The 11,576-nt window shown below is 37.2% G+C and overlaps 1 protein-coding gene across 1 annotated transcript in view; it reads left to right on the plus strand.

Annotated features, from left to right (window-relative positions):
- The window catches only part of CAMK2D (calcium/calmodulin dependent protein kinase II delta), a 165,627-nt gene that overhangs the window by 113,631 nt on the left and 40,420 nt on the right, over window positions 1-11,576 (plus strand). Inside the window, exons 6-8 of the mRNA XM_085309449.1 lie at window positions 36-108; window positions 5,055-5,157; window positions 11,065-11,148. Coding sequence (XP_085165575.1) covers window positions 36-108; window positions 5,055-5,157; window positions 11,065-11,148 — 260 coding nt within the window. The remainder of the gene's footprint in view (window positions 1-35; window positions 109-5,054; window positions 5,158-11,064; window positions 11,149-11,576) is intronic.

Genomic DNA, 11,576 nt, shown 5'->3' on the forward strand with positions numbered 1-11,576 from the left:
GGAACTAACACGCGCCCCCCGGTGTTTGCATGCAGTCATTGCATTCAGCAGATCCTGGAGGCTGTGCTACACTGCCATCAGATGGGCGTAGTCCATCGCGACCTCAAGGTGAGTGGTGCCCCGGCGGCTCCCCCCTCACACGGGCCCGCGCCGGGCCGCGGACAGCCGCCGGCTCTGCGCGGCCGCCTGCATCCGCCTCCTCGGAGCCTTCCCCAGCCGGAGCGGCCGCCTTCGCTTTTCCCAGCCSTGCTGTTCAGTGCCAGAGCAGAGAGCCCTAAAGTAAAGAGCCTTGCTCAGTGGAAATGTAAACTTTCTTTYCCTGCTTGCTTCACCTGTACACAAGAAGGAACTTCAGGGGTTCCCTGGAGAAAATCCGCCGAAGGCTTACAGCTTGCCAATGCCTAACTGTTCGGATCTGGCCTGTGCAAGACACAGCTGTCTGAATCTGATGTCATCTTAATTTTTCACTACTGGGGAAAACTGGTTTTACTTTTCAAGTATTTGGTGTATTTTTTAAATACACAATCTTCCCCTCTGTCCTCCAGAGCTTTCTGGGGTACAGGCTTTGGATCCTGTGTCGACATACCTTGTTGTGCTTCTGGGAAGCACCCTGATGTTTCCAAGCCCAAGTTAGTGATGAGAAACCAGAGGCTAGGAGATTGCTGATAAAAAGTCCTATCTCTCCTCCAGTTCCCATTCAGATGKCTGGGCTATTGAACATCTTTAAAGAGCTGGAGTTTCCAGACACTTCTTCATGCGTGTTCCCAAAGTTGAGATCCTCCCAGATGAATGCTAGTATTGAAACGGAAACTTCAGAAGGAAACTCTTGTGTTGAAAAGAATATTGCCTGTTTCTTAACCATGTTAATTCCCAACTGACTAGAGACTTCTGGTGCAGAAAATACTTCCCGCATTTAAAGTATGTTAGAGGTAGAAACAAGTGAAACTCATTTTCTTTTACTRGAAAGCTCAGAGAAACAGTTTTGTCTCTCAGACCTGACGGTGAACTATCCTTTGTGGATAAAGCAGAGTATTTACTTTGAACACCTGGACTTTTGAATCTCAAGTAAAGAAGACTGTATTGAAAGCAAATGGAAACTTACTATCTGAAATGAAATCCTTTACCAAAGCAGAGAAAAAATGGCATGTTGACTCAGTGAAATGTGCTAATACTTTGTGGCACCGCTTCTCTGTCTCATAKTTTCCTTTCTGAATGAGTTACAGGGAGCAGATTTTTTTTCTCGAGACAGGAGTTTCAGAGTGTTTATCATTAGTAGTGATATTGGAATCAGAATGCTGTTTGCTTTTTTGCCACCCTTCACCCTAGAGAAGACGCTATTATAGTAGTTGAGTTCGTTTATAAAAGTCTGTGGTGTTGTCCTACGTAATCATAAAGAGTTACATTCTGAATGCTTAGAGAACATGATGCTTTCCAAAGGTACAAACAAAATTTTCTACGCATTTTGTGCATCTGGATTTTCTTGTGTCACAATTGTACAACATCAGAATGACAARTCTCTATCCAAACATATGTATCTTGCATGGCAACTGGATAATATGTAACAAGTTTAAATAAAAGGATGTCCAGTTTGTCCAGCTACTCCAAAGATTCCTTTCCTCACTGTACATACAGTATTATGCTTCTAGCATGAAAAATAATAAGAGCAATAAAAAAACCCCTAGATTGTGATCATGTAAACTGACAGAATAAGGAATGCTTTCTAGTACCTTTCATATATTCATACAAAATAACCTTTTCATCACAAATGCATTAAATCCAGCTGTTTCCTGTGTTCCAGACTGTGTGGATTTCTTATTCTGGCAATTCCAGAATGAATTGAAAAGAGTGAGAAAAATCTGTTTCTGCCAAGCTTAGTACTTAGTTTTAATTCTGAAAGTGAAAACTTCAGGAAACAGAATGTCATCCTTCTTCAGTAGATAACTTGTGGCAAGAAGGAAAAAAAAGAGTGAAATGAGACTGTGATAAAATATGCACAAGAACACTTTGCTCAGATATCTGGAGAATGCACAGAAAAGAAGATGCAAAAGCGTGGACCAGAATCTACAAGACATACATGAATACCTGTTGTGAATACCTAAACTGCCCCAAAACTTGATGGACTTTTTCCAGTAACTCAGATCACAATCTGAGGACATGTCTGGGGACATGGAAGGGGAAAGAGAGGGGCAGATATATATAGAGTGGGACAATCTGATTTTATTTGTTACCTTTCAGTGTGATTTAATAGCAAACAGAAGCTTTTGCAGCCTCCCATATCCTGCAAACTGCTTATTGCTGCCTTGTTTGTAACTCTTGGTACAAATCAGAATGGCCATGGATCCTAGATGCAGAAAAAACTAACCTGTCCGTCTTTAACACATGGTAGGAGTGTACTTTCATGTAGGAATTTAGAGCCCTGGCACTCAGCAGCATTGCTTCTTCTGTGAAACTGTATGATTATGACCCTCTTGCATTTCCCACTGAAGTTAAATGGTTAATTAAAAAAAAAACTAAAAATAAAAGTTGATGCTCTAGATGTATTCGAGGAAAAATATACAGTGAGCTCTAAGAATAAAGACTTTTAAAACAGTAAGGCACAAATCATGTTAATTTATTGACAAGTAATTTTATTAGTTAACACTGCCATTCTACATGCATAACTACAGCCAGTCTCCCAGTAACACAAGGTGAAACTTTCCAGTCCAAACWGTGAGTCCTGAGTGACCCTGACTGGACTGTTAAGATTTTCGAGGTCCTTACAGTCTTTTTGAGTTCATGCGTGATAATTATCTGGAGTGTTTCTCATCATCCTGAAGCAACAGCTGCATTTATTTARAGGCATAGTCCCACACACCATTGCCCAAAAGGCTTGGCATGGTAAATCAGTAAATCTTCTTTGTTTTCTTTTGAAACATGTTATGACAATGGCGTTTATGTAAAGCACTTTGATTGGCAGATTAAATACATGTAATGGAGTAAAAAGAAGCCAAACCAACCAACCAAACAAACCCCCAGCAATAGAAAATGCCAAAAAACTCATTTTGAATTGAATCAAACATTGCAAAGTGGTATGTGCTTGATAGGCTAGTAATTGTGTTTCAACCAAGAGTGTTTGGCATTTCACTGCTTTTGGATTGCTGAAGGTCACAGCCAAATGGGATCAGCCATTGCTTTAAGAGGTTTATATAAGTAGTGCATTCCAGGAAGTAATTACTGTAAATGTTTTCTTACTCTGTTAGAAAACCTTTAAGAGTATATGGGTCCATATATCGAAAGAGGTATGATTAAGTGGCAATGTGTCATTGCTTAAATGAATATTGATAGACCTAGAGAAGAATCCTAAGCTGTTTATTCAGTGGTCAGTATAATGATGTGCTTGAATTTGTTATTAATAATGTAAGAAAATATAAAGATCAGATTTTATTCTGAGAAAGCTTAATTTATTTTTAATGTGCTATTTCTGAGATTAATCAAATAATTATTGGTGACAGCTTTTTAATGCAGACTTCTTTATGATATATAGCATGATAACAATGATGAGAGAATGATTTTCATTCTCCTTCAAACATTTCTTTATGACAGGTAAAAAAAGATTTTTCTTTTGAACAAGGAAGGGAGAAATGTACCTGTAGTTGTTGTAACTTTTTATTTTCTCATTTCCTATACCTGTCAGAAGAGTCTCAGTATTTTCAGTGTTTTCAGATTGAAAAAAAATAATTTACAGTTTTATTTACAGTTTTACAGTTTGATGAGGGAGGAGAAACTCTTCTAAACTAAAGATTTTGTCTGGGCAAGTAGTATTGATAGCTAATAAAAGCTCTTAATTAAAGAGGTCTTAATTAGGCTCAAGCATATTTTGCTGGATACTTGGCAGATGTATTAAAGATAGTCTTTGCCCAAAGAAGCTTACACTCTTAATTGTTTCCAAGATCAGTACCTGAACAGGATTAGCTGTAATCACTTGAATAGTCCCTTGGAAGCTTATATTGTTTGCTGCTGGGTTTAAAATGAAATATGGGTTTAAGATTTTGCAGGATTGGGTCCTCAGTGCCAGTCTGGAGGTAGTGAATTCCCTTGCTCCTGTAAAAGTCACAGCAATACCCTTGAAATAGAGGTTTTGTTATTAGGTAAATATGAAACAAAACCCTTTTCTGAAAATAACGGAGATGGAAAAGAAAGAAAGAAAGGCCAAGAAAAGCCAGCGGAGCTCACAGTTTTCTGAAATTATATGTTGGACTCTGATTCATTCTGTAAATTATGAAAAAGGTTAAAGTTCGTAGAATAAAGTTATCTTTGGACAATTCATGTTTGGTGTATTTGCTAAACGAAGTTAGAAGAACACATTATGAACACTAGAATGAACACCATTGGTAGTGTTCAAAATCTTTATTTTTAACTATATAAATATATTGTAGCATTGATTTCAGATATGACTGACATACAAAAAATGGTATTTGTTGTAGGCTCTATGTAAGCACAACTGTGAGCATGCTGCTTTAATGAAGGATTTGGAGTGTAAATACACCTGCATTCTAAATGCAAGCATTCAAATATGAGTGTTATTGTTAAGCTGTGATGGAAAACACATACTCATTTGACAGTTACATATACCTAATCCTGCAAACTGTGTAAATTAAGCCAGTCATCATATACAGGATCTCTCTTTTGTTTATTTTCTGCAGCATTTTTCTGGTACTGGATATTAAATATTTCTGGATTGTTGTATTACACAAACAGGTTTTGCAATTCTGTATGACCATTCCAGTGCACATAGTTCTCTAGTAGGTCTACATGTTGTCCTTAGTCTTGCTATCATACGGGATCGTGAAGACCATTTACAAGCCTGGTTGTCCTTCCAAATAGGAATGGAAAGGGCAGGTTTTTTATGGAGAAAATGCATGGACTGTGGACTGTTTTTTTTTTTTTTTTTTTTTCCTCTTCTCTAAGTAACTGTTCTTTTCCAGATTGCCTTAATTCAATAAAAGAAAGTGAAAAACTGTCTAAAATGTATTCACTTATCTTTTCATCTCAATTTTTTCTCTCTCTGAATAAAGCCTGAGAACTTGCTTTTAGCTAGCAAATCCAAGGGAGCAGCAGTAAAACTGGCAGACTTTGGGTTGGCTATAGAAGTCCAAGGAGAACAACAAGCTTGGTTTGGTAAGTAGATCTTTTTTTTTTATTTATCTTACTATTTATTTTGTGTTGCCGTTAAGCCTCCGAAACCTCCCAGCTCTCACCCTAACGTGAAACATGTAGCTGTATGATCACTTGATATATTATAGTTCTAAGGAATGTTTTCCTTATAGTTCAGTCTCTGGCTACACTTCAGACCTTTTCCTGCAGGAAAAATGTTATCTACAATTCTCAGCAAATTAAGAAGGGATTGGCAGCAGACCTTCTTTGCTTTAAAAAAGAAAAAATAGAATCTCAAATCTGACTTGTGGCTACATTTCCAAATCTAAGAGCTTGCTTACACAAGAAGGGGCTCTGCATCATAGCCTCCTTTTTACCGGCAAAGCTAAATCACTGTGCCAAATGACGTAAAATAAACTGGCAGAAGTTTATTCTGTTCGCACAGCTGTGTTCATACTGGGGGTTTTGCCAGCACAGTGATGCTGTAAGGAGAGGGAGGGGGAGAGATTTTTTTTATTCATGCATCTAGTAAATATAGCTTTAGAAATGCCCTTTTTGCAAGTAGACTAAGTGCTACTGATTTGACTATGAAACTCAGGTTTCCTGATTTGTATCTTGTCCTAGCTTTGCCTGACTTCATGTTCTACTGCGACATGGGTGCACACAAGGCCCTTCTTCCCACTTTCTCCTGTGTACCTACAAGAAGGAAATGTGGATGTTACAGGCTGGGAGGGAGGTGGGTGGTTTCAAGTCAGATGTTCAATCCAGGTGACTGAGGATCAAGACTCTGAATTAGTTCTGCTTAGTGCATCTGCCCTGTAATTTAAACATGCTGTCTGAGTCAGTTGGAAATATCTGAAAATTTTATTCTAAAGCATTTCAGAATGTGATTTAAACAAACAAAAAAGTTAAAACCATGGCATTTGAGTATCTAAGGCTGTAGACAGATGTCTGCATCCAGATCTTGCTGTGACGGTACAGGTTACCTCTCCAGGCTGTTTCTATTGCTGTCTTGGAAGTGCCTGCTCCCTCCGATCTGCTAGTAAGGCTGCACATACAACTGTTCCTTGACCCACTGGCATCTAAATAAGCTGGTTTAGTAAAAATACGCAGTAGCTAACACATGAGCAATTCATCTGGCAGATCACAAAGACCATAAACCAAGGAAGGGCGAGAGCTGCTAAAAGCATCAAAGAATGGGTGCAGCAGTCTGGAAAAGGATATTTATGCACAGCTTATATCTCTTTTGAACTTGGTACTGAAGTTTCTTCGCAACTTTGGTGAAACATTTAGAAACATTATCATTTGCTACAAGGGATCAGATGTATACTTGTTTGGTGGTGATGGTAACAAAGATATTTCAGATTCTGGAGGCTAACTCTATAAGAGCTTATGACCATCAAAAGATGTTCTGTGCTTCAAACCAGAAAATGGAGGATTTCTGCCTTCCTGAGGATGGAAATTTACTGATGTAAACCAGATCTCCAGAATTAATACTTGGGTTGTGTCTGCTAGTACAACACTCCAGGATATGAGAAAAGGAAAGGGGGTAGTGAGCCCTCCTCTCCAGCTGTACTGAACTATTCCTTTTTAAGTTAATGTTAAAAAAAAAAAAACAGTTTGGATTACAGATTGTTTGTAACAGTTAATAGATGCCTAAAAGAAAAGCACCTCCAAAAAGAGTTAATATTGTTCATTTTAAATAATAGGATGTGTACAGATGTGATGCCGCTAACTCAAGTATGAACTGATGTGAAGCACAAGACAAAAGCCAGTATAAATCCAAGGGGAAARTAATACTGAATAAAATATTTATAGAGCTACATATTCTCACTTACAGTAGCTAGAAAATGCAGCTTAAACTTGAACAAAGTGATAGTAAGCTTGCTGTCAAGGCTTAGTGTAATAGCACAAAAGATTTTATACAGGCAGTGGGTTGAGATACTGAGTGTTTGAAGTCTAGGATATATCTACGTGTGCATGCACAGGCAGTACCATTAGACATATGTTGCTAGCATTATAAGCCTAGGCTGTGGTTTTAAATCCCAGCCTTTGTATAAGTGGATTTCAGTAATCCACAAAAGACCGTGGAGGTTGCCATTGAACATTAGTAAGTAGACCAGTACAAAGGGAATTGATCAGAAATAAGACAAAATCTAACTGATTTGTTTTAATAACAAAAATACCAGGAAAACAGAGGAAGCATCTCAAGAAAGAAAAATATCAGATAACTTGATTTCAAGGGTGTTTTCTTTAGATGGTTTATCAGTATGGATGCAGGTGATATACAGGATTTTGCAGCTCTGTAAAATCTTGCACTGCATTTTTTGGCCACTTGGTACTTGTAAGGGCTTGTTGTAGGCTTGTAATGTTATGAAGACTTCCATGTTGATAGAAAGGAAAGTGAACAGAGTATCTTCAGAAGTTACATATAAGAGACAGATAAGCCAACAACAACAGAACAGAGGAAAGTAGTCTAATGTTGCTTTTTTTTTCGTTCATAGTATTTAATAAGACTTAGAGGGTGCTCTACCTCTTTTGGAACTTTCTCTGCAAAACCTTTCTGTAATGATCTGAGCTGCTTCCTTCTGTATTCTTAAGACTGCTTTACAAGGCGGAACAGGAACTCCCATGAGTTCGGTGGTTTGAACTTTCTCCTGCTTCCTTTCAGAAATTTTTTTTGGTTTCCTGAGCACTTACTGACTCATGATATGCTCTGATTCTAATTATAGCTCTGCATAAATATTTTTTTCAATGTAGTCCTCAGTCCTGCAGAAATGGTGTGATAGTAGCTTTTCTGTTCAAACCACGGATCTTTATCAGCAAGAAACTSTTCAGTGTTCTGTCTGTGTGGATACTACAGGATACTTTCTTGATTTGCACATTTATGAAGCAATACTGTTTCTTGCCTGTTTATAGAAAGTGTTCAACTGTTTGGTTGAAACACTCCACCCTGCTAGGAGGTGTTTAATGTACTGGGAAAGTATTGGCAGGCTCCACTGACTCATTGAAGCAGGTGACTCATTGCCCCTCATTAAAGTCAATGGATGGACTGCAGTTAACTCACTGGTAGCTAGATTTAGTYGTAGTGGCATTGTGTCTTAAGTCCAGGCCTGCAACTAGAACTAACATATGCTTAGTTTAGTTAATTTGAGTAGCTCCACTGAATTTGTTTGCTAGTTGCATTAAAATTAGGTTGAGTACAGATTCTCTTTTGGATATAGCTGTGCAGGAATAGAAGGCTACTACTCTGTATTGACTCTCAGCTGCTTCTTGCCCCTTGCTGCCATATCTTCTCACTGGGCTGCTCATTTGAATTTCTGAATTCTGACTTTAAATTTCTGAATATTCTTGTGTCAGAGTAAGGTATGTTAACAAAGATGCGCTACCTAGACTGTTTAAACTAACCTAGTTTATCCTGGCAATTTATTTTGGTACCCTTGCGCAAGTGCTTCTGAGAAGCTTTAAATGTCGCAAGGGGGTGATGAAAGCATAAGGCAGATCTTATGGCAGTGATTATCTTCTACTGTGTGTTTAAGGTGTATTTCTTTATGTTGCTTTAAGTTTACGTAGGGGGATTATGTTTAGTTAACTTTCAGTCCTGGTTAGGTTCATAGCCACAATCACCATTTATGAGGTTAAGTATATATGTAGTCTTTGCATAAGAGGGTTTTGAGACTACAAGCTATTTAGATGGAGTAACATGTACTCAGGCACCACTGAACACAAYAATGCATAACATTTGTCTTGGGCCTCTGGATACTTATTTAAATTGTATAACAATCAGTGTATATGGAGATACAAGCTTTTCTAAATATTTTACAGTCAAAAGTAGTTTTCCAGCTTTGCAATTKTTTTAGCTAAAGTAATTATTTTTAGCAGTTTTCTGAAGAGTACACACCCATATTTATATAAGGATCCCACTGACTAGTTATAGAATTAGCTGGTAAATAAAGTTTAACAATTTCAGTGTGCTTTTTCTTTTTTCCCTGAAATCGTGACTGTATACTTTTCTGCATTTGATGCTTTAAACCTGTTAAAAATATCTGCTATAACAGTTTCAGTTATTTCTGGTAAGTTYAGATTCATGTTCAAAATATAAACAAAACTCTACCAATTGTTTCTGATATGCTTAGACCCATTCTTAGTCAAATACTTGTCAAGGGATGCAGTTAACTAAGTACTATATTTATTTTCACTCTGAAGTTTAGATGTATAATTATGTTTATGGAGCTGTGGCAAGTTTGAGAGTCAGGACAACTTCCACTTTAAAAAGAACAAAAATATTAATGTAGAGCACTGCTTCCTTAACAGAAAAATATGAAACATCACTCTATTTGAAACTGAATAAGAATAAAAGAATATTTATTTTACAGATTCTCAAAGGAGATTAAGATATGTTTCCTGTATGATAGTATTCTTTAACAATTCATGGTTCTCGTATCAGGAGACTGCAAAAGCCAGCCTATTTTTAATTAAAATATTTTAGGTATATTCTCAGTAAAATATACAGAATGTGTTCCTCCTTTTCCTCCTCCCACCCCAGAATGATTGCCAGCTGCATGGCAAAGGCTTCCTTTTTCCGTAACTCTAGACTTTATGCATTATCAGCATCTTTCATATGTTTCATTGTTTATCTTATATTCAGCGCTTATTTTGTGGAATGCAGCATGGTATTTTGGTAATGATGTGTGGTCCTTCATTAGAGTCACCAAGTTCTCACCTAAGAACTTCCAAACATTTATTTTAAGCAAAGATGTAGAAAAAAAAGGCATATTTCTTGAAATTAATGTGTCATTTTATTAATTACAGCATCCTACAAAAAGTCTACATTATTCCTATAGTGTGTATTTCTCCAAAGAGAAAGCAGCACTGCTGATAATAAAGAAAAAATATTTWAAAAAATGTAAAAAGGAAGGAGAAATGCTTTTTGTTCACTTTTCTAAGGAGGTTTCCAGTGTGGCATGACTTAATGATTGCCATCATCTGTCATTGGCTCAAGTGAGTTGCCACTTCTTTGCAAAGAAATTGGAATTTTTTTTCCTCTTTTTTCCCCCTTATAAATGAAAGATTTATCCATTCTTGAGCTTTTCTAAATAGAGACCTGTGTTGCTTACTCAAAATTCAACACTTTCWTAAGATGGAATTGGGTTTTTTACATGTTCTTTATAGTTACAAGACTGTAGCTGAGCTGCAGTTCTGTTTTGTAAATTAGTTCCCCGTGAGTGTCAGTGGAAGTATTATGTGTGTGATAGCATTCTTCACAGCTGACAGCTGAAGGACTGATATAAGTTCTATGTGATTCCTGTTTACAGACAAAAATTTTATAATTGAGACTGGTTTAAAATAGACTAAATTATGCTAATGAGTAAAAAAGAACAATAATAGTGTTTGTMGTTTTTGGCATGCATGATGTGCATTTTCTCTCCTCAGTTAGTATTTTCAAGAGAATCATTCAGATCATCGAGGCTTCCCACACTCACCTTTCCTACATTAACTTTTTTGACCCGGAGCCAATGTTTGTGCACCTCACTGCTGGATGACTTGCTGTGGCTTACAGTTATGCAAAAATCAGGAATGAAATTTCATCAGCTATCTTGTGATTGTTTTGGAGATGTTCCACTGTTGCACTGTCACCAGATCCTTGACTCCCCTATTGAACCTGCAGCGTTAGTGTAGATGGATTAAGTAGCTGGCTTTTAGTTGTCATCTCAACTATACCAGTCATGATGGGAGAAAAGAATGTGCCCAGTAGTAATGTTCTCTGTTTTGTCACTTCTTAGTGAATTACTGTAAAAAAGAAAGTTCAAAATTAAGTGTTTAATCTTAGATGCCATCAAAAAGTCCTGTGTGTTGTGGGCTGAGATGAGAATGACTTGCTTTTTGCAGGTATGTACAGCTTTTGAGAATACCTGCACTTCCTTTTGACAGGCTTTGCTGGTACTCCAGGATACCTTTCTCCRGAAGTGTTACGAAAAGATCCCTATGGAAAACCTGTGGATATGTGGGCATGTGGTAAGAAACGATTGTGAAAGACAGTGTTCAGTCTACTTTTAAAAAAAAAAGTGCTTTTGAGGAGAGAGATGGTATCCAAAATACATTATATTCTACATCAGAAAATATATATTTAGTGAAATTCAATATTCATTTTTAGAAGGCTTCAGATTTCTTGGTATTCTTCCGGCTTTATATATTTTTGATTATTATTTGTGAAGATGTGTTGACACTGCATTCTTGGTCATGACTGCACAGCACACATTAATGTTTTAAAAAACTGCCTGCAGATGCACTGTGCCTAACCAGTTACAAAACATAACAATTCATACTGTAAGCAGAATCTTAATTTGGTTTGCAAGCAGTCTAAAAACTGATCTGACCACAGTATTCGAATTGCAGTTCTAAATTTTTCAGCTAAGTTTTTTGTAATTAGAGTACATAACAAT

The sequence above is a fragment of the Rhea americana genome, unplaced genomic scaffold (genome assembly GCF_003343005.1).
Source record: "Rhea americana isolate MKP2758 unplaced genomic scaffold, rheAme1 scaffold_106, whole genome shotgun sequence".
In the NCBI taxonomy this organism is placed as follows: domain Eukaryota; kingdom Metazoa; phylum Chordata; class Aves; order Rheiformes; family Rheidae; genus Rhea; species Rhea americana.